We start from the raw sequence: 23,747 nt of genomic DNA, 5'->3' as shown, positions 1-23,747 counted from the left end.
AGGCTCCTTCATTGAATGTTTTTAAGATAAAGATAGATAGTTTTTTGAAGAATAAAGGGATTAAGGGTTATGGTGTTCGGGCCGGAAAGTGGAGCTGAGTCCACAAAAGATCAGCCATGATCTCACTGATTGGCGGAGCAGGCTGGAGACGTCAGATGGCCTACTCCTGCTCCTCTAGTTCTTATGTTTTCCAGAACTGGAATTGTACCAAAATTCTGCAAGGCGAGCACAAGAGTCCTGTTCAAAAATAAGGGTTAAACGCCTGCGTTAGTGTGTGTATGTCTGCTGCAGTAGTATTTTTAAAGAACTCTGGTTTGAAATGATTTGGGAGCCAGGAGTGCAATTAAGGCATTGTAAAACGCTTGGGCTAATGAGTTTTGTTTGGATTAAGGGGATTCCCTGTGGTGTTAATTAGATTTCAGCTTGGTAAGGAGGAGTTAAGGTATCAGGCATTATGCAGAAAAGCTGTTGAGATGAGTTTTAGATGGAGTTATGAGAAGAAGTCAAGAATCTACTCTCATTGCAGTTCAGTTAAAGATATGTCTGCAGACAGATTATCAGTTTATTTCCAAGCAGTTCAGAATTGTCTGATTAGGTGAGCGTAAAGACGCTGAGAAGCAGCTTCTGAAGAAATACTGTTTCTGCATGATTCTGACAGGATTCAGGTCTTTTCTTCATAAAACAGTCTCAAAAACAACTCTCTGGTAGATATTCTGAGTGCTAATTGTATCTAATAGTGGATTGAGAGCGGAGATGTGTTTCTTTTGTTTGACTGGGAATAAAGATAGCAGTTGAGGGTTACTGTGCCATTATATCGATTAGCATTGTTTAAGGGGTAATTGTAAGTCATTTTCATGTGCAGTGTTAAAAATATTTTAACAATATTAAAAAGCATTAGTAATAAAGTTTGTTTTAATATACCATATCCCTATACTTTGTGAAATTTCTCCTGGAGCGAGGTATCCTTTCCTCACAGTCTTACAAGACTAAAATAAAATATTGGGGTTTCTGCCTACTATCCTAGCCACTGTTGGGGTCTGGTCTGGGATCGTATTAGGGGCCTGAATATTTCAGTTGGCGATGTTGCCCCGCAACGAGTTCATACTTGACTGAGCATTGATTGGCTACAGACGGGACTTCTGCCCATCACTGTGGAGGGAGTCCCACCGTAGAGCTCTGCTGGCCAATCTGATTGACCGGCAGCTCTCAAGACCCTGCAGCAACAAGAGCTGCAGTGGACAGATGAGGAGCTTCAAACTGTTATTAAAAGATAAATCATGACTTCCGGTGGCGACTCTGAAGGAGTAAGTCGCACATTTGATGGCTCCCGCTCGGGTCGGACTTTTGGACCTTTCGCCCCGATTTTTTTGCCGGACTTGATTTGAAAAATCGATGACAGAGGCAATTGTGTACTGGATTCCCATATCGGTGCATGGAGAGGAGGACTAGAAGTGCTCGCAAAGGCAGAAACAGAAGAACAGAGAAGGCTTGGGCTGAAGTTGCAGTGGGAGATAACATGGCGGAGGGCCGGAGCTCTGGTTTGGCGGCCCAGCGGTCAACGGAGCAGCTGATGCAAGTTATCCAGGAGGACTTCGCCAAGCAGAAGCAGGATTGTTTGGACCCAAATAAAGGGGCAATCGTGTGGCTGGAGCTTAGACTGGACGCCCAAGATCGGGCGATCCAGAAAATAGAGCAGTCGCTGGCTGACCAGGAGGAACATCACACTGCGGTGGAGTTGGAGGTGGGGATGCTAAGAGACCAGCAGAAAAGGCTCCTGGAGAAGGTGGAGGACTGGAGACTAGGTCCCGCCAGCAGAACTTGAGAATCGTTGGGCTCTTGGAGGGGTTCGAAGGAGCGGATGCTGGGGCATACATAGCGGGCATGTTCGAGAAGCTGCTGGGGGATGGGTCATTCCCCCGTCCCTTGAAGGTGAACAGGGCTCACAGAGCACTCGCGAGGAAGCCGCGAATGGGAGACCCCCCCGAGGGCAATGGTGGTGAGATTCCACAGGTACTTGGATAAGGAGCGTATTTTACAGTGGGCGTATTTTACGGAGCTGTAAATGGGACAACAGTATCCTGTGGATCTATCAGGACCCGAGTGCGGAGGTGGCCAGGAGAACATAGAACATAACAGCGCAGTACAGGCCCTTCGGCCCTCGATGTTGCGCCGACCTGTGAAACCACTCTAAAGCCCATCTACACTATTCCCTTATCGTCCATATGTTTATCCAATGACCATTTGTATGCCCTTAGTGTTGGCGAGTCCACTACTGTTGCAGGCAGGGCATTCCACGCCCTTACTACTCTCCGAGTATAGAACCTACCTCTGACATCTGTCCTATATCTATCTCCCCTCAATTTAAAGCTATGTCCCCTCGTGCTAGACATTACCATCCGAGGAAAAAGGCTCTCACTGTCCACCCCATCTAATCCTCTGATCATCTTGTATGCCTCAAATAAGTCACCTCTTAACCTTCTCTCTAACGAAAACAGCCTCAAGTCCCTCAGCCTTTCCTTATAAGATCTTCCCTCCATACCAGGCAACATTCTGGTAAATCTCCTCTGCACCCTTTCCAATGCTTTCACATCCTTCTTGTAATGCAGCGAGCAGAATTGCACGCAATACTCCAAATGCGGCCGCACCAGAGTTTTGTACAGCTGCAACATGACCTCATGGCTCCGAAACTCAATCCCTCTACCAATAAAAGCTAACATACCGTACGACTTCTTAACAGCCCTCTCAACCTGGGTGGCAACTTTCAGGGATCTATGTACATGGACTCCGAGGTCTCTCTGCTCATCCACACTGCCAAAAATCTTATCATTAGCCCAGTACTCTATCATAGAACATAGAAAAAACAGCACAGAACAGGCCCTTCGGCCCACGATGTTGTGCCGAACATTTGTCCTAGATTAATCATAGATTATCATTGAATTTACAGTGCAGAAGGAGGCCATTCGGCCCTTTGAGTCTGCACCGGCTCTTGGAAAGAGCACCCTACCCAAACTCAACACCTCCACCCAACACCAAGGGCAATTTTGGACATCAAGGGCAATTTATCATTGGCCAATTCACCTAACCTGCACATCTTTGGACTGTGGGAGGAAACCAGAGCACACGGAGGAAACCCACGCAGACACGGGAGGACGTGCAGACTCCGCACAGACAGTGACCCAAGCTGGAATCGAACCTGGGACCCTGGAGCTGTGAAGCAATTGTGCGATCCACAATGCTACCGTGCTGCCCTTAAGAACAAATATCTTCCTGTTATTCCTTCCAAAATGAATCACCTCACACTTTTCTGCATTAAACTCCATTTGCCACCTCTCAGCCCAGCGCTGCAGCTTATCTATGTCCCTCTGTAACTTGTAACATCCTTCCGCACTGTCCACAACTCCACCGACTTTAGTGTCATCTGCAAATTTATTCACCCATCCTTCTACGCCATCCTCCAGGTCATTTATAAAAATGACAAACAGCAGTGGCCCCAAAACAGATCCTTGTGGTACACGACTAGTAACTGGACTCCAGCTGAGCATTTCCCATCAACCACCACTCTTTGTCTTCTTCCAGCTAGCCAATATCTGTTCCAAACTGCTAAATCACCCTGAATCCCATGCCTCTGTTTTTTCTGCAGTAGCCTACCGTGGGGAACCTTATCAAACGCTTTACTGAAATCCATAGACACCACATCAACTGCTTTACCCTCATCCACCTGTTTGCTCACCTTCTCAAAGAACTCAATAAGGTTTGTGAGGCACGACCTACTCTTCACAAAACCGTGTTGACTATCTCTAATCAAATTATTCCTTTCCAGTTGATTATATATCGTATCTCTTATAAACCTTTCCAAGACTTTGCCCACAACAGAAGTAAGGCTCACTGATCTATAGTTACCGGGGTTGTCTCTACTCCCCTTCTTGAACAAGGGGACAACATTTGCTATCCTCCAGTCTTCTGGCACTATTCCTGTAGACAAAGATGACATAAAGATCAAAGCCAAAGGCTCAGCAATCTCCTCCCTAGCTTCCCAGAGAATCCTAGGATAAATCCCATCCGGCCCAGGGGACTTATCTATTTTCACACTTTCCAGAATTGCTAACACCTCCTCCTTATGAACCTCAAGCCCTTCTAGTCTAGTAGCCTGAATCTCAGTATTCTCCTCGACAACATTGTCTTTTTCCTGTGTGAATACTGACAAAAAATATTCATTTAGCACCTCTCCTATCTCCTCGGACTCCACGCACAACTTCCCACTACTGTCCTTGACTGGCCCTACTCTTACCCTAGTCATTCTTTTATTCCTGACATACCTATAGAAAGCTTTAGGGTTATCCTTGATCCTACCTGCCAAAGACTTCTTATGTCCCCTCCTGGCTCTTCTTCGCTCTCTTTTTAGGTCCTTCCTAGCTAACTTGTAACTCTCGAGCGCCCTAACTGAACCTTCATGTCTCATCTTTACACAAGCCTCCTTCTTCCTCTTGACAAGTATTTCGCCTGCTTTAGTAAACCACGGTTCCCTCGCTCGGCCACTTCCTTCCTGCCTGACAGGAACATACTTATCAAGGATATGCAGCAGCTGTTCCTTGAACAAGCTCCACATTTCCATTGTGCCCATCCCCTGCAGTTTTCCTCTCCATCCAATGCGTCCTAAATCTTGCCTCATCGCATCATAATTGCCTTTCCTCCAGATATAACTCTTGCCCTGCGGTATATACCTATCCCTTTCCATCACTAAAGTAAACGTAATCGAATTGTGGTCACTATCACCAAAGTGCTCACCTACCTCCAAATCTAACACCTGTCCTGGTTCATTACCCAGTACCAAATCCAATATGGCCTTGCCTCTCACTGGCCTATCTACATACTATGTCAGGAAACCCTCCTGCACACATTGGACAAAAATGGACCCATGTAAAGTACTCGAACTATAGCGTTTGCAGTCAATATTTGGAAAGTTAAAGTCCCCCATAACAACTACCCTGTTGCTTTCGTTCCTATCCAGAATCATCTTTGCAATCCTTTCCTCTACATCTCTGGAACTTTTCGGAGGCCTATAGAAAACCCCTAAAAGGGTGACCTCTCCTTTCCTGTTTCTAACCTCAGCCCATACTACCTCAGTAGACGAGTCCTCATCAAACGTCCTTTCTGCCACCGTAATACTGTCCTTGACTAACAACGCCACCCCTCCCCCTCTGTTACCATCTTCCGTGAGCTTACTGAAATATCTAAACCCCGGTACCTGCAACAACCATTCCTGTCCCTGCTCTATCCATGTCTCCGAAATGGCCACAACATCGAAGTCTCAGGTACCAACCCATGCCGCAAGTTCACCCACCTTATTCCGGATGCTCCTGGCATTGAAGAAGACACACTTCAAACCACCTTCCTGCCTGCCGGTACACTCCTGCAACTTTGAAAACTTACTCATGACCTCACTACTCTCAACTTCCTGTGTACTGGAGCTACAATTCAGGTTCCCAATCCCCTGCTGAACTAGTTTAAACCATCCCAAAGAGCATTAGCAAATTTCCCCCCCAGGATATTGGTACCCCTCTGGTCCAGGTGTAGACCATCCCATTGTAGAGGTCCCACCGACCCCAGAATGAGCCCCAATTATCCAGAAATCTGAAACCCTCCCTCCTGCACCATCCCTGTAGCCACGTGTTCAACTCCTCTCTCTCCCTATTCCTCATCTCGCTAGCACGTGGCACGGGTAACAACCCAGAGATAATAACTCTGTTTGTCCTAGATCTAAGTTTCCACCCTAGCTCCCCGAATTCCTGCCTTACATCCCTATCCCTTTTCCTACCTATGTAGTTGGTACCTATGTGGACCACGACTTGGGGCTGCTCCCCTTCCGCCTTAAGGATCCCGAAAACATGATCCGAGACATCATGGACCCTGGCACCTGGGGGGCAACATACCAAGTCTCTCTCGTTGCCACAGAATCTCCTATCTATCCCCCAACTATGGAGTCTCCAATGACTAATGCTCTACTCCTCTCCCCGTTCCCTTCTGAGCAACAGGGACAGACTCTGTGCCAGAGACCTGTACCCCATAGCTTACCCCTGGTAAGTCACCCCCCCCCCAACAGTATCCAAAGCAGTATACTTGATACTAAGGGGAACGACCACAGGGGATCCCTGTACTGACTGCTTCCTCCCAGCCCCTCTCACCATCACCCATCTATCTTTATTCTTTGGAGTAACTACATCCCTGAAGCTTCTATCTATAACCACCTCTGCCTCCTGAAAGATGCAAAGTTCATTCAGCTCCAGCTCCAGTTCCCTAACGCGGTTTCTGAGGAGCTGGAGATGGGTGCACTTCCCACAGATGAAAACAGCAGGGACACTGACGGCGTCCCTCACCTCAAACATTCTCCAGGAGGAACATAGCACTGCCTTCCCTGCCATCCCTCTAGATTAAAAAAAAGAGCTGATCTGTTATTCACTCTACCCCTTAGGTTAAAGGAGGTGGAAGGATGGGGGACACTACAAGTGTCTAGGGTTTAGAAACTGCCCAACCTAAATACTGGTAAAAATAAAACACTTAACCAGCAACCACTGCGCCCCACACAAAAACAGCAATCAGCTGTTATGGGCCTGCGCAAACAATTTAAATCTTTACTACTTACCCAGCAGTCACTCTGTCCTCACTCTGACTGGATTCAGCTGGAAACTCCCTACAGTAAGTTTTTAAAAAATTTACTCCCCTTCTCAGCAAGCACTCACTCAGCAACCACTGCGCCCCACATGATAACACCTCAGGGAAAAGAAAAACTACTCACCAGTCATCAGTCAATCACTTACCTGCAGACTGTGACGTCACGGTTCAACCTCTTTCTACTTCTACCTGCCCTCGAGCCTTCCTCTCGGCTGGGATCCTTACAGTGGTTGTTTTTTTTTGGGTTAGAGGAGGGGGTAGGGAGGGAAACACTGAAGAAGTGTTTCGGGTTTAAGTGTCACTTGACAACAGCTCCTCCACAAACCACCTTCAAGTTACGGTGACCACAATGCACGTATGCAAATTCCTCCCGCAACCGCCAATCAGCAGCTCCACTCTACTGCCCTCTGCTGGATGCTTGCCTTCACTTGAACAGCTAGGGTCTCTTGCACAGGTACACCTTCAAGTTACGGTGACCACAATGCACGTATGCAAATTTCCCCTGCAACCGCCAATCAGCAGCTCCACTCTACTGCCCTCTGCTGGATGCTTGTCTTCACTTGAACAGCTAGGGTCTCTTGCACAGGTACACCTTCAAGTTACGGTGACCACAATGCACGTATGCAAATTTCCCCCACGACAGCCAATCAGCAGCTCTGCTCTACTGTCCTCTGCTGGATGAAGAGCGGGGTTTGACCAGATAAGGTCGACCCTTTTTAAGAAAATGGTGAAGTTTGGACCGTTGGATCCGGCCCGTCTCTGGGTCACATATGAGAAGCAACATTTTTATTTTGAGTCGCCTGAAGCAGCGCTGGAATTCGCGAAAAGGAAAGGACTGGTGGCGGACTGGGAACTTTTAACTGTGTTGCGACGTTCATGTTTTTTAAAAAAAAGTTTCTAATTTTTTATTTTGTGGACGTTATTTGTAATGCCTTCTGTATTGATTTGGGGCCAGTTGCAGAGCTGAGTGAGTTAAAGTTTACATTTGCCCTGTTGGGGGACGGAGGTGTGTTTGGTTAGATGCTGGATCTTTTGCTTGATTTTTTCTTTGTTTATTGGGTTTTTTTTTCTGTCAGGCAATTGTGTCAGGATTGTTTTTCATTTGAATATGTGTGTATGAGCAGGGGGCGGGAGGGAACAATAGATGGGAGAATATCTTGCGCCAGGGGCGGGAGCCACCAAGCCAGTTGGGCGGGCTAGCTCACGGAAGTGTAGTGGGGGGTGAGCAGGCGTTAGGCTTATCAACGGGGTTGATTTATATTGTGCTGTTACTGGGGGTGGGGGGGGTGGGGTGGGGGGGGGGGGGTGGGGGAGGAAATGTTCTGCTGACGAGGGAGGAAATTTTGCTGAGGGACAGAAAGGAGGTCGGGTGCGGAGGCTGCCTGGCGGCGGGCCGGTGGAGGCGTGGGGCATGGGCTGGAGACTGGCCCAAGAAAGGGGATGGCTGATCGGCGAAGGGGGGAGGCGTTGAGCCCCCCAACTAGACTGATCACCTGGAATATACGAGGGCTAAATGGGCGTGTTCGCGCATTTGAGAGGGCTAAAGGCGGACGTGGTAATGCTGGAGGAGACGCACCTTAAGAGTAGCTGACCAGATTAGATTAAGGAAAGGTTGGGTCGGACAGGTTTTTCACTCGGGACTGGACTCGAAGACTAGAGGGGTTGCGATCCTGATCAACAAACGAGTGGTGTTTGAGGTGGGAAAGATAGTTTTGGATGTGGGAGGCCGGTACATTATGGTCAGTGGGAAATTGGAGGGGGTGCAGGTGGTACTAGTAAATGTGTATGCGCCAAATTGGGATGATGTGGAGTTTATAAAGAGGATGCTGGGGAAGATACCGGACCTGGACTCGCATAAGTTGGTCATGGGAGGGGTCTTCAACACAGTTATTGACCCTGGCTTGGAAAAAGGAACGAAAAGGGTTCATGGAGCAGATTGTGTGTGTGTGGTGGGGTGGGGGGGGGGGGGAACAATGGAGATTTGGGCAGCCGAGGGAGTTGTCCTTCTACTCGCACGTGCATGAAGAGTACTCCCGGATTGATTTCTTTATTCTGAGCAGGGCTCTACTGACGGGGGTGGTGGACACGGGGTACTCGGCGATCACAATCTCAGACCATGCCCCGCACTGTCTACATGTTAGTAAAAACGGTAACCAGCGCCCGAGCTGACGTGGGACTTTTAGCTGACAAAGAGGTGTGCGGGTGGTTGAGGAAATGTATTCAGAACTATCTGGAGGTCAATGACACGGGGGGAGATTTTTGCAGCGGTGGTCTGGGGAGCACTGAAGGCGGGTGGTCAGAGGGGAGCTGATCTCGATACGGGTCCACAGGGAGAAGGTGGACAGGGCAGAGACGGGAACCCGGTGAGACACTCAACAGGGGTGAATAAGGCATTTAAGGAGTTTTATAGCAGGCTGTACGGGTTGGAACCCCCAGCTGGGCTGTAGGGGATGAGGCACTTCCTAGGGGGGCTGAATTTCGCGAAGGTGGATGGGGAGCTGGTTGAAAGGCTGGGGGCCCCGATCGGGATGGAAGAGATAGCGGAGGGTCTGAAGGCCATGCAGTCGGGTAAAGCCCTGGGGCCGGATGGGTACCTAGTGGAGTTCTATAAAAAGTTCTCTGGGATATTGGGGCCGCTGTTAATGAGGACATTTAATGAGGCAAGGGAGAGAGGGGTGTTTTCCCCGACGATATCACATGCCACGATTTTGCTGATCCTGAAGCGGGTCAAGGACCCGGAGCTGTGTGGGTCCTATAGGCCGATATTCCTATTGAATGTGGCCGCTAAACTGCTGGCCAAAATTTTGTCCTCTAGGATTGAGGATTGTGTTCCGGACGTTATTGTGGAAGACCAGACAGGGTTTGTTAAGGGAAGGCAATTGATGGCCAATATAAGAAGGCAGTTAAACGTGATCATGATGCCCCCGGAAGGTGGAGGTAGTGATCGCATTGGATGCAGAGAAGGCCTTTGATCGAGTAGAATGGGAATATCTGTGGGAGGTACTGGGACTGTTCGGATTTGGGTGGGGCTTTATTGACTGGGTCAGGCTGCTGTATCAGGCTCCTGTGGCGAGTGTACGGGCGAATAGGACAACATCGGACTATTTTAGGCTGTCTCGGAGGGCGAGACAGGGATGTCCCCTCTCCCCACTGTTGTTCGCGTTAGCCATAAAGCTGCTGGCAATTGCACAGAGAGCTTCAAGGGGCTGGTCTGGGGGAAAGGGAGGGGGAGTGGAACACAGAGTCTCGCTTCACGCAGAGGACCTGCTCCTGTATGAATTGGACCCAGCAGAGGAAATGGAAGAAATCAGGAGGGTTCCAGGGGAATTTGGCCGGTTTTCGGGGTATAAACTAAATATGGGGAAAAGTAAGATGTTTACGGTCCAGGCGAGGGGACAGGAGAGGCGACTGGGGGAACTGCCGTTTAGAGTGGTAGGGGGAAGCTTTCGGTATCTAGGCATCCAAGTGGCGTGGGAATGGGTCGGCTGCACAAACGAAATCTGGCCCGACTAGTGGACCAAATGAAGGACGATTTTCGAAAGTGGAACGCGCTCCCATTGTCACTAGCTGGGAGGGTACAGACAGTGAAGATGCCTGTTCTCCCGAGATTCCGGTTTGTGATTCAGTGTCTCCCCATCTTTATTCCGTGGTCCTTTTTTAAACGGGTCAGCAAAGTAATTACTGACTTTGTATGGGCGGGCAACACCCGCGAGTAAAGAGGGGGATGCTTGAGCGGAGCCGGGGAGAGGGAGGGCTTGCGCTGCCAAACTTCAGTAATTACTATTGGGCGGCGAATATAGCCATGATCAGGAAGTGGGTGGTGGGGAAGGGTCGGCATGGGAGTGTATGGATGCAGCCTCATGTAAGGGCACCGGCTTGGGGGCATTGATAACGGCGCCTCTTCCGTTCCTGCCGGCATGGTACTCCACCAGGTGGCGGCCCTGAGAGTCTGGGGGCAATGGAGGAAACATGTGGGAGCGGAGGGAGCTTTGATCTGGTCTCCAATCTGTAATAATCACCAGTTTACCTCGGGAAGGCTGGGTGGAGGGTTCCGGAGATGGCAGAGGGCAGGGATTGAGAGGATGGGGGATATGTTTATAGAGGGGAGCTTTCCTAGCCTGAGGCAGCTGGAGGACAAATTTGGATTGGCGAGGGGAAATGAATTCAAGTACCTGCAGGTGCGGGACTTCCTACGTAGGCAGGTTCCAACCTTCCCGCTCCTACCACCAAGGGGGATACAGGACAGGGCAATTTCCAGAGGGTGGGTGGGAGAAGGGAGTCTCTGACATCTATAAGGAACTCATGGGGCCAGAGGATATGCAGACTGAGGAGCTGAAGCACAAATGGGAGGAGTTGGGAGGAGAGATAGAGGATGGTCTATGGGCGGACGGGTTGAGTTGAGTCAACGCTTCCACAACATGTGCCAGGCTCAGCCTGATACAATTCAAGGTCGTTCCCCAGGCTCACATGACAGTGGCCCGGATGAGCAGGTTCTTTGGGGTAGAAGATAGGTGTGCAAAGTGTGTGGGAGGACCAGCGAACCATGTCCACATGTTCTGGACATGTCCGAAGCTCAGGGGATTTTGGCAGGGGTTTGCAGACGTCATGTCCACGGTGTTAAAAACAAGGGTGGCACCGAGTCCGGAGGTGGCGATTTACGGGGTGTTGGAAGATCCGGGAATCCAGGAGGAGAAAGAGGCAGACGTTGTGACCTTTGCTTCCCTGGTAGTCCGGAGACAGATATTATTAGCTTGGAGGGACTCAAAGCTCCGGAAGTCGGAGACCTGGCTAACGGACATGGCTGGCTTTCTCTGTTTGGAGAAAATCAAGTTCACCTTGAGAAGGTCACTGTTCGGGTTCGCCCGAAGGTGGCAACCGTTCGTCGACTTCTTTGCGGAAAAGTAATCGTCAGCAGAAGGGTGGGGGGGGGGGGGTTACTAGCTTAGAGTAGTGGGTTAATAAAGGTGGGACCTGTAAGGGAGAAAGACGGCTTTTGCACTATGTTTATAGATTCATGTACATTGTCTATTCTGTTGTTGTAAAACGAAAAATACCTCAAGAAAATGTTTATTAAAAAAAAGATAAATCATATACATTTTCAAGTATCTTTGATTTTATATAACTGGAACAAATCACCGAAGACAAGTTTTCCCTTCCAGCTTTTGACGTAACAGTTCATTGGTGCAGCAAAGTAGCCACATAAACTCATCTTCATTCAACTTCAGGCAGCACAGCGCACATTGATTTAATGCACACCACAATCCACATACACCTCCAAAACACTGCCTGATCAGATCTTAAATGCCAATGTCCTCATGCACTCTTTATGAGCTTTAAGTCTTTGCAGTTCTCCTCCCCTCTCTCAATAATACAGGCATTCCTGACTTTCTTAGTCTCAGGACATGCACAGCATGGTTTTCAAAGCTCCTTCTCTTCAGCCTTTCCAGCAAGCATCATCTCCAACGATGTAACCATGATTAATTCAGACATCTTCGTCTGAAAGTATATTTAATTGCCAGTTTGTTTTTGCTATGAACCAAATAGTTTTATCCTCTTTTCTACCTTCATTCGACTTTCCGCTGACAGTTTCAATGCAATGCTAATATGAATCATGCCTGAGCCATAGTCATCAGCATGGTGGCAGTGGTTAGCCTCAAAGCACCAGGGACCAGGGTTCCATTCCAAAATCGGGTGAATGCCTGTGTGGAGTTTACACTTTATCCCTGTGTCTGTGTGGGTTTCCTCCGGGTGCTCAAGTTCCCTCCCACAGTCCAAAGATGTGCAGGTTAGGTGGACTGGCCATGATAGTTTTGCCCCAAAAGGTTAGGTCGGGTTACGGGGATAGGGGGGGGGAAATTGTGCCTAGGTAGGGTGCTCTATCGGAGCAAGGGCTGGTGCAGACTCGATGGGCTGAATGGCCTCCTTCTGGGGCAGCATGGTGGCACAGTGGTGAGCACTGCTGCCTCACAGCTCCAGGGTCCCAGGTTCAATTCTGGCCTCGGGTGACTGTGTGGAGTTTTCACTTTCTCCCCGTGTCTGCGTGGGTTTCTTCCGGGTGCTCCAGTTTCCACACATAGTTCAAAGATGGACCGGTTAAGTGGACTGGCCATGCTAAATTGCCCCTTAAAAGGTTCGATGGGGTTACTGGGTTGCAGGGATAGGGTGGAGGCGTGGGCTTAAGTAGGGTGCTCTTTCCAAGTGCCGGTGCAGACTCGATGGGCCGAATGGTCTCCTTCTGCACTGTAAATTCTATTAGTCCCGGGACTAGATGGCAGGAGATGTATCTGGGGAGCCTGACATCAGGAGAGGGCTCCTGATGGAGGTGTCACCCACCTACCCTTCCCACCCAAGGTCCAAACCCATTCATTTCTGGGCTTCTCCTACACTCAGTAAATGCTCCCGCCAGCCTCAAAATTTAGGCTGGAAGGGAAACAGCCCTTAAGTAGCGAAATGGCCTCAACTGGGGCAGAGGCAGGCATCCCATCCAAGGCCTTGTCCACCCAGCGCAAAATTGCTGCAAGATTGGGGCGGCAGGAACCTAGAGGGTATCCCAAACCTTTAATTTCATGCTTCGACCATGGACAATAAATGTATGAAAAAATGTAGATAGTCAAAAAAACAATATTCATTGATGTGAAATGGCACAAAGAAACTCGTAACTGTGGCCCATAGAGAGGACTTAAAGTTCCTACTTAGCATGCAGGAGGTATGGGAATAATATTGGGCAAAGGAGAAAAAGGGAAAGGTTTAGCACACTGTTAATGGTTAAGATCCATGGCCTAATAGCAGCACAGAATAGGTCAGATTTTACGCAGGTCATCACCGGTCTCCTGAGTACACAGTGCATTCCAATCTTATGGAAAGAATAGTCTGTACAAAACTGAAAATCATCTGGAAAAGGCAAGGAAACATTCTAAACAAATTAAGGTGGTTGGTTCCTTTATATTGGGTGGCATCAACAAGCAGTCATTTGTCACAATGCTCAGAAGAGTTCAGGTATGTTGCAGATACATTCTCGGCTCCAATTCTACTGAAAGTCAAACTTACATCAGAGGGCCGTGATTTGGCAACGTTGTCTATCGGCCTGTCTTTCAGGATATTGTCGATGACTCCACTCCTGCTCCACAGCTCAAACAGTGTCTTCCCATGCTGGTAGCCCACTTCCTGTGCAGGAACCACAGGTAAAAGGTCACTCACGCAAAGCTACGAACCAACACAAACATAGCACTGCCACACATTTCTAGAAAGACCTGCATTTTTATACCGTCTTTCACAGCCTCAGGAGGTCTCAAGTGATTTACGATCAACGTTGTACTTTTGAAGTGGAGCCACTGCTAAATAATTTAGAAACGCGGCAGCTAATTTTTTCACAGCAAGTTCCGACAAACAGTATTGTAATAATGACCAGAAAATCTGTTTTTTGAAGTACTGCACTAAGATCATCTGCACCTTTCCCCAAGATTGTATCCAAAAGATGGTGCCTCTGACGGTGCAACACACCCTCAGTACTGCACTGGAGTGTTGGCAGGATATTTGTGCTCATATCACTGGACTCTGAATTGAACCCACGGTATAAAAGCAGAGAAGTGGGACTTCCGGGTGCGGCGATGACCAGCTGAGTCGCACGTTTCGGCAGCTCCCTGTGAAACGGACTTTTGGGCTCTTGATAGGAGCCCCAACGGCAATTTTAACGGCTGAAAACACCGTGCGGTAAACCAGAAGGGTGTTCCCCCTGGACACGGATGGAAAAAGGAGAGGAAAGTGGCCGGATTGCAGCGGATCCTTTGGAACAACGGCAAGGAAGGCAAGCAGAAACCAAGATGGCGTCGGAAGGTGGCAGTTTCATATGGGGCCCTGAACAACAAGAGTTTTTGAAACGCTGCGTGGAGGAGATAAAAAAGGAAATGAAGAAAGAGTTGTTGGCCCCGATATTACAGGCGATTGAAGGGCTGAAAGAGGAACAAAAGACCCAGGAGCAGGAGCTTCGGGTCGTGAAGGCGAAAGCAGCAGAGAATGAAAACGATATACAGGGCCTGGTGGTGAAGTCGGAGATACAGGAGGCACACCAGAAACGATCTGTGGAGAGGTTGGAGGCACTGGAAAATAACGCAAGGAGGAACAACTTGAGGATTCTTGGCCTTCCTGAAGGTGTGGAGGGGGCGGACGTCGGGGCATATGTGAGCACGATGCTGCACTCGTTAATGGGAGTGGAGGCCCCGACGGGTCCGTTGGAGGTGGAGGGAGCATACCGAGTTATGGTGCGAGGATCGAGAGCAGGAGAAGCTCCCAGAGCCATAGTGGTGAGATTTCTCCGTTTTAAGGATAGAGAAATGGTCCTTAGATGGGCGAAGAAAACTCGGTGTAGTAAATGGGAGAACGCGGTGATCCGCGTCTATCAAGATTGGAGTGCGGAGGTGGCGAGAAGGAGGGCGAGCTTTAATCGGGCCAAAGCGGTACTTCACAAAAAAAAGATAAAGTTTGGAATGCTGCAACCGGCAAGACTGTGGGTCACATATCAAGGGAGGCACCACTACTTTGAGACGGCGGATGAAGCGTGGACTTTTATTGTAGAAGAAAAATTGGAATGATTGGACTACGAAAATGAACGTTTGGACAAAGTGGTGGGACGAGTGGGGGGGGGCGAAGAGGGATTGTATGATTAATCCTGCGGTATGGTAACTTTTCTTTCTCCCACAGGTGGTGATGGGGGGAGGTGGGGAGGGAGAGGAGATGGGGCGTTGGCCATGGGAGGCGGGGCCGAGGGAGAGGCGCGGGCTTGGTTCCCGCGCTATGATAATTATGGCGGGAATAGAGAAGCAGGAAGGAGGGGGCGCCGCACGGGGCGAGCCGTGATCACGGGGGGAAGCCGAGGTCAGCCAGAGTTTGCTGACTTCTGGGAGCAACATGGGGGGAGTAATTACGCTAGCGGCGGGGGGGGGGAATTACTGGGTTGCTGCTGCTGGGGAAAGGGGGGAGTGGGTACGGGAAAGGATGGGCGGGGGGGCAGCGTCTGGGAGAAATACAGCTGCGTGGGAACTGGGCGAGAAGCTGGAAAAAGATGATGGCTAACCGGCAAGGGGGGGGGGGGGGGTGGGAAGCCCCCCAACTCGGCTGATCGCGTGGAACGTGAGGGGGCTTAACGGGCCGATAAAGAGGGCACGAGTACTCGCACACCTTAAGAAACTTAAAGCAGATGTGGTCATGTTACAGGAAACGCACCTGAAACTGATAGATCAGGTTAGGTTGCGCAAAGGATGGGTAGGGCAGGTGTTCCATTCGGGGCTGGATGCGAAAAACAGGGGGGTGGCTATATTAGTGGGGAAGCGGGTAATGTTCGAGGCAAAGACTATAGTGGTGGATAACGGGGGCAGATACGTGATGGTGAGTGGCAAATTACAGGGAGAGATGGTGGTGTTTGTAAACGTGTATGCCCCGAATTGGGACGATGCCAATTTTATGAGGCGAATGCTAGGACGCATCCCAGACCTAGAGACCGGAAAGCTGATAATGGGGGGAGACTTTAACACGGTGTTGGAACCAAGGCTGGATAGGTCGAAGTCCAGGACTGGTAGGAGGCCGGCAGCAGCCAAGGTGCTTAAGGATTTTATGGAGCAGATGGGAGGGGTGGACCCGTGGAGATTCAGTAGACCTAGGAGTAAGGAGTTCTCGTTTTTCTCCTATGTCCATAAAGTCTATTCACGCATAGACTTTTTTGTGTTGGGTAGGGCATTGATCCCGAGGGTGAGGGGAACGGAATATACGGCTATAGCCATTTCGGATCATGCCCCACACTGGGTAGACTTGGAGATAGGGGAGGAAACAAGAGGGCGTCCACCCTGGAGAATGGACATGGGACTAATGGCGGATGAGGGGGTGTGCTTAAGGGTGAGGGGATGCATTGAAAAGTACTTGGAATTCAATGACAATGGGGAGGTTCAGGTGGGAGTGGTCTGGGAGGCGTTGAAGGCGGTGGTTAGGGGGGAGCTGATATCAATAAGGACACATAAAGGGAAGCAGGAGAGTAAGGAACGGGAGCGGTTGTTGCAAGAACTTTTGAGGGTGGACAGACAGTATGCGGAAGCACCGGAGGAGGGACTGTATAGGGAAAGGCAAAGGCTGCATGTGGAATTTGACTTGCTGACCACAGGCACTGCAGAGGCACAATGGAGGAAGGCGCAGGGTGTACAGTATGAATATGGAGAGAAGGCGAGCAGATTGCTGGCACACCAATTGAGGAAAAGGGGAGCAGCGAGGGAAATAGGGGGGGTGAGAGACGAAGATGGAGAGACGGAGCGGGGAGCGGAGAGAGTGAATGAAGTGTTTAAGACATTTTATAAAAAATTGTATGAAGCTCAACCCCCGGATGGGAGGGAGAGAATGATGGAGTTTTTGGATCGGCTGGAAATTCCCAAGGTGGAAGAGCAGGAAAGGATGGGATTGGGAGCACAGATCATGGTAGAAGAAGTGGTGAAAGGAATTAGGAACATGCAGACGGGAAAGGCCCCGGGACCGGACAGATTCCCAGTTGAATTTTACAGAAAATATTTGGACTTGCTCGCCCCGCTACTGACGAGGACCTTTAACGAGGCAAAGGAAAGGGGACAACTGCCCCCGACTATGTCAGAAGCAACGATATCGCTTCTTTTAAAGAAGGAAAAGGATCCGCTACAATGCGGGTCCTACAGACTAATCTCCCACCTCAATGTAGATGCCAAGGTCTTGGCCAAGGTAGTGGCAATGAGAATAGAGGAATGTGTCCCGGGGGTGGTTCATGAGGACCAAACTGGGTTTGTGAAGGGGAGACAGCTGAACACGAACATACGGAGGTTGTTAGGGGTAATGATGATGGCCCCACCAGAGGGGGAAACGGAGATAGTAGTGGCGATGGATGCCGAGAAAGCATTTGATAGAGTGGAGTGGGATTATCTGTGGGAGGTGTTGAGGAGATTTGGGTTCGGAGAGGGGTATGTTAGATGGGTGCAGCTGTTGTATAGGGCCCCAGTGGCGAGTGTGGTCACGAATGGACGGGGATCGGCATATTTTCGGCTCCATAGAGGGACAAGGCAGGGATGTCCTCTGTCCCCATTACTGTTTGCACTGGCGATTGAGCCCCTGGCGATAGCGCTGAGAGGTTCCAAGGGATGGAGGGGAATACTTAGGGGAGGAGAAGAACACCGGGTATCTTTATATGCGGATGATCTGCTACTATATGTGGCGGATCCAGCGGAGGGGATGCCAGAAATAATGCGGATACTTGGGGAGTTTGGGGATTTTTCAGGGTATAAATTGAACATGGGGAAGAGTGAGCTGTTTGTGGTGCATCCAGGGGAGCAGAGTAGAGAAATAGAAGACCTACCGTTGAGGAAGGTAACAAGAGACTTTCGTTACCTGGGGATCCAGATAGCTAAGAATTGGGGCACATTACACAGGCTAAATTTGACGCGGTTGGTGGAACAGATGGAGGAAGATTTCAAGAGATGGGATATGGTAGCATTGTCAATGGCAGGGAGGGTGCAGGCGGTTAAGATGGTGGTCCTCCCGAGATTCCTCTTTGTGTTTCAGTGTCTCCCGGTGGTGATCACGAAGGCTTTTTTCAAAAGGATAGAAAAGAGTATCATGGGTTTTGTTTGGGCCGGGAAGACTCCGAGAGTGAGGAAGGGATTCTTACAGCGTAGTAGGGATAGGGGGGGGCTGGCACTACCGAGCCTAAGTGAGTATTATTGGGCCGCTAATATTTCAATGGTGAGTAAGTGGATGGGAGAGGAGGAAGGAGCGGCGTGGAAGAGATTAGAGAGGGCGTCCTGTAGGGGGACCAGCCTGCAGGCTATGGTGACAGCCCCATTGCCGTTCTCACCAAGGAACTATACCACGAGTCCGGTGGTGGTAGCTACACTGAAGATTTGGGGACAGTGGAGACGACATAGGGGAAAGACTGGAGCACTGGGGGGGTCCCCGATAAGAAACAACCATAGGTTTGCCCCGGGGGGAATGGATGGGGGATATGGAATGTGGCAAAGAGCAGGTATAACGCAATTGAAAGATCTATTTGTGGATGGGAAGTTTGCGAGTCTGGGAGCGCTGACCGAGAAATATGGATTGCCCCAAGGGAATGCATTCAGGTACATGCAATTGAGGGCTTTTGCGAGGCAACAGGTGAGGGAATTCCCGCAGCTCCCGACACAAGAGGTGCAGGACAGAGTCATCTCAAAGAAATGGGTGGGGGACGGTAAGGTGTCGGATATATATAGGGAAATGAGAGACGAAGGGGAGACTATGATGGACGAACTAAAAGGGAAATGGGAGGAAGAGCTAGGGGAGGAGATTGAGGAGGGGATGTGGGCAGATGCCCTAAACAGGGTAAACTCGTCGTCCTCGTGCGCCAGGCTAAGCCTGATTCAGTTTAAGGTATTACACAGGGCACATATGACTGGAACACGGCTCAGTAAATTTTTTGGGGTGGAGGATAGGTGTGCGAGGTGCTCGAGAAGCCCAGCGAATCATACCCATATGTTTTGGTCATGCCCGGCACTACAGGGGTTTTGGATGGGGGTGACAAAGGTGCTTTCGAAAGTAGTAGGAGTCCGGGTCGAACCAAGCTGGGGGTTGGCTATATTTGGGGTTGCACGAGAGCCGGGAGTGCAGGAGGCGAAAGAGGCCGATGTTTTGGCCTTTGCGTCCCTAGTAGCCCGACGCAGAATATTGCTAATGTGGAGAGAAGCCAAGCCCCCGGGGGTGGAGACCTGGATAAATGATATGGCGGGGTTCATAAAGTTAGAGCGGATTAAGTTCGTCCTAAGGGGGTCGGCTCAAGGGTTTACTAGGCGGTGGCAACCGTTCGTCGAATATCTTGCGGAAAGATAGGGGAGAACGAAGAAGGCAGCAGCAGCGGCCCAGGACTTGGGGGGGGGGGGGGGGGGGGGGGAGGGATGGGGGGGGGGAGGGGGGGGTGGCCTGAGACAAGGCAGTTGCCAATTAGGGCTAGTTTTTATTTTTTGTTATTTAATATTTATTTATTTGTTGTTGTTTTTGTTTAAATTTAAAAAGGTCATTATTATCTGTATTGTTACAATGTTGTGTAAAGGATGCACAATGTACTGTGTTGGTTGACCAAAAATTTTCAATAAAATATTATTTAAAAAAAAAATAAAAGCAGAGAAGTGTTCGCAAATTTCTATAAATCTCCGATTGGGCCCAAACCACAGTACTGCATCTGGTTCTGTTGCCGAACGTTAGGATGTGACGGATTTTAGCTACAATGTCCAGTTGCAGAAGCTGGACGGCATCTCCTTGGAGCAAAGGAGAATGAGGGAATGTTTGATAAAGGTGTACAAGATTATGATCAGCTTGGATCATGTGTTTGGGGTTTCAGAGAATCCGGAGCTCATGGAGAGGACGAAGGCCGATGTCGTGGCCTTCGCCTCTCTGATTGCACGGCGGTGAATTTGCTGGAGTGGCAGTCGGCATCCCCACCGGCGGTATCGGTTTGGTTGGGTGACCTGTACGACTTCCTCGGATTAGAGAAGATAAAATATGAGTTAAGGGGGTCTTCAGGGGCTTTTGAGGAAAGGTGGGGGATGTTTGTGACCATGTTTGAGGGGCTGTGCTGGGAAGTATGTTTCCCAGGGCGTTTATTTGCTGTAACCTGTTTTGATACATGGTTGGAATAAAATACATTAAAAAAAAAAGGCTTGGATCATGTCGACAAGGAAAAACTGTTCCTAATATCTGATCATACAAGGCTAGGGGGACCCGAATTTAATGTTTTGAGCAAAAGATGCAAGGGAAAACTCAAGGAAGAATTTTTCACGCAGCGAGTGGTAATGACCTCAAACGTACTTCCCACAGGGCGGCAGAAGCAGAGATGTCAATACTTTCAAAGGAAACTGCATGGACACCTGATGGAAATAAACATGGAGGGCTACAGGAAAGACAGGGAAATAAGTTTGATTGATAGCGTCAAGTGGGTTTGATGGGCCTAATGGCCTTTCTTTGCTATAAATGAGACTGACCTTTGGACTCAGAGGTGTGAGTGCTACCAACTGAGCTACAGTGGACATTAGAAGAACAGAATTGAAAAGCAGAGAAGTTATGTTAAACCTGTATGGAACTTTGGGTTAGACCACTGAACAGTTCTGGTCTGCAAATTACAGAAAGGTTCAAGAAGCATTGGAGAAGTTGCAAATAGAAATTACTAGAATTATACCAGAACTGAGAGATTATACCATTGGGAAAGATTTAACAGGTTGGGACACTTTTGAAGGGCAGCACGGTAGCACAGTGGTTAGCACTGTTGCTTCACAGCACCAGGGTCCCAGGTTCGATTCCCGGCTGGGGTCACTGTCTGTGCGGAATCTGCACGTTCTCCCCGTGTCTGCGTGGGTTTCCTCCGGGTGCTCCGGTTTCCTCCCACAAGTCCCGAAAGATGTGCTGTTAGGTAATTTGGACATTCTGAATTCTCCCTCAGTGTACCTGAACAGGTGTCGGAGTGTGGTGACTAGGGGATTTTCACAGTAACTTCATTGCAGTGTTAATGTAAGCCTACTTATGACACTAATAATGATTAATATTATAGAGGCTTTCAAAATTCTGATACAGTTTGACAGGGGAGATGTAGATGTCAGTGCCACTTGTGGGAAAGACCAGAACTAGGGATCATAAATATAAGATAGTCATCCATAAATCCAATTGGGAATTTAGGAGAAACTTCCTTATCAAGAGAACGGTTAGAATGTAGAACCTGCCAGCAAAGAGTAGCTGAAGGGAACAGCATAGATGTATTCAAGGGAAAATAGATAAGCACATGATGGGGTTAAGTGAAAAAGGGTTTGAGGATGTTCATGTGGAGGATAAATAGTGGAACGGACCTGTTGAGCCAAATGGGCCTGTTGATCTCAGAAACAGGGGCTGGAGCAGGCCACGTGGCCATTAAGCCAACTCTGCCATTCAATATCATGGCTGATCTTTGACCATCAACTCCACCTTCATGCACTGTCTCCATATCCCTCAATTCCTTTAGATTTCCAGAATCCATCATAGCCTTGATTGCACTCAACAAATGAGTATCCACAGTGGTCAAGAATTCCAAAGATTCACAGCCCTTTGAGCAAAGAATTACTCTGCATCTCAGTCCAAAATGGCTGAGCGCATATCCTGAGACTATGCCTTCTAATTCTAGACTCTCCAAACCTTTCAAGCCCTCTCAGAATCTTAAACATTTCATTTCAATAATCTTTCCATGTTCTAAACTCGAGAAGTATTTACTCAATCTTTCCTCATGGGGTAACCTTTTTATCCCAGGCATCATTCTAGTGACTCTTCCTTAAATTGTCTTAAGGCAAGTGTATCCTTGTTTAGCAAAACTATAGACTGTACTCCAGGTTGTGGTCTCACCAAAACTCTGTTCAATTGCAGCAAGACTTCCATGTATTCCAAATCTGTATGCTATAAAGGTTGAAATTCAATTTGCCTAATTGTTTCCTGTACTTGCATGTGAACCATCTGTGTTTCGTATGCACACCCAAATCCCTCTGAACTCCTACATTTTATAATTTCATACGTTTAAAAAATATTGGTGGTGAAATTGGCCGATGCCAGCAAGGCAAAATTTGGCTGCCAATTCGCTACATTCCTATTTTGGGCTTCCAGAATTGACCAGTTCTCTGGGGTTATGTTTGCCAGCTTCCAACCCACTGGGCACAACCAGTGCAGCCACTATCCCTGTGGTCACCTCTACTCTATTTTCCCTCTCCACCAATTTTTTTTGATCAAGCTTTGCTGGAAAGACATCCTCAGGCTCAGACTGGCTACTCTTCTCAGCAACATTGTAAACCTCTTCTTTTAATCTAATAGCCTCTTTAGGTAGCCAAGGATGGATCCTGTTTCCTGTGGATTTTTTTTGTTTCTTCATGAATGTACACTCATGGAAAGTTTTGAAATACTCCTTTAAACGTTCACCGCTGCTTATCTACCATTCTGCCCATTTCCCAGTCTGCTTTTGTTTCTGTGTTGTAAATGATCACCATTCAAAAGATACATGTAACATGTTTTACAGGGTCAATTATTTCCTCAGTGTCTTACCAAATGGGTTTTATTCAATCATGGAAAGTCAAGGCCAGCATTTATTGTCCACCCTTAGTTGCCCTTGACATGCGGGTTGTGCGCCACATTCTTAGATTTCTGCAGTCCACGCGGTGAAGGTAATCTCACAGTGCTGCCAGCTAGGCAGTTTCAGGATTTTGACAGTGCAGTAATGAAAGAATGGTGATATCATTCCAAGTCAGGATGGTGTGCGATTTGAAAGGGTACTTGGATGTGATGATGCTCACATGCATCTGCTGTCCTGGTCAATCCAGGTGGTAAAGTCATGGGTTTTCAAGGTGCTACTGAAGGAGCCTTGTCAAGTTGCTGTAGTGTATCTTGTAGATGATACACACTGCTGCCCCAGTAGGCTAGTGCTGGAGGGAGAGAACGTTTAAGGTGGTGGGTGGGGTGTCGACAACTGGGCGGCTTTGCCTTGGATAATGTTGAGTCTATTGAGTGTTGTTGGAGCTGCACACTTCCATCACACTCCTGACTTACGCCTTGTAGACAGAGGGCAGGTTCTGGGGGAGTAAGGTGGTGAGTTACTCACCACAGAATTTCCACCTTCTGTAATTGTTAATTTTCTGGTCAATGGTGAACGTCAGGACGCTGGGCTATTCTACAATGTTCTTGCCATTGAAGGTCGAGGGCAGATGGCTAAACTCTCCCTGATTGTATTATAGATGGTATTTCTTGGTCAAATGTGCGCTGTGAATATTACTTGCCCCTTATCTGCCCAGACTTGGATGTTTCCAGGTCTTGCTGCATGGAACTATGAACTGCTTTAGTATCTGAGCACTTGCGAATAGAAGTGAAAAATAGAGAACATCCTGACTTCAGACCTTATGAAAGAGGGAAAGTTATTGATGAACCATCTGAAGATGGTTAAGCCTAGGATTTCATTCTGTGGAACTCCTACAGTGTCCTGCAGCCGAGAGAACTGGTCTCCAACAACCAACTTCCGATGTGCTAGGTATGACTCCAACCAGTGATGAGTT

General features: G+C 48.7%; 1 protein-coding gene across 3 annotated transcripts in view; it reads right to left on the bottom strand.

Annotated features, from left to right (window-relative positions):
* pnpla7b (patatin-like phospholipase domain containing 7b) overlaps window positions 1–23,747 on the bottom strand; it is a 473,312-nt gene that overhangs the window by 31,607 nt on the left and 417,958 nt on the right. For all 3 annotated transcript variants that reach the window (XM_072488205.1, XM_072488203.1, XM_072488204.1), the window contains one exon: window positions 13,717–13,833. In XM_072488205.1, the coding sequence (XP_072344306.1) occupies window positions 13,717–13,833 (117 nt within the window). The remainder of the gene's footprint in view (window positions 1–13,716; window positions 13,834–23,747) is intronic.

Source organism: Scyliorhinus torazame, chromosome 22, assembly GCF_047496885.1.
Source record: "Scyliorhinus torazame isolate Kashiwa2021f chromosome 22, sScyTor2.1, whole genome shotgun sequence".
Taxonomy (NCBI): Eukaryota; Metazoa; Chordata; class Chondrichthyes; order Carcharhiniformes; family Scyliorhinidae; genus Scyliorhinus; species Scyliorhinus torazame.
This window is presented reverse-complemented; position numbering and strand designations above follow the sequence as displayed.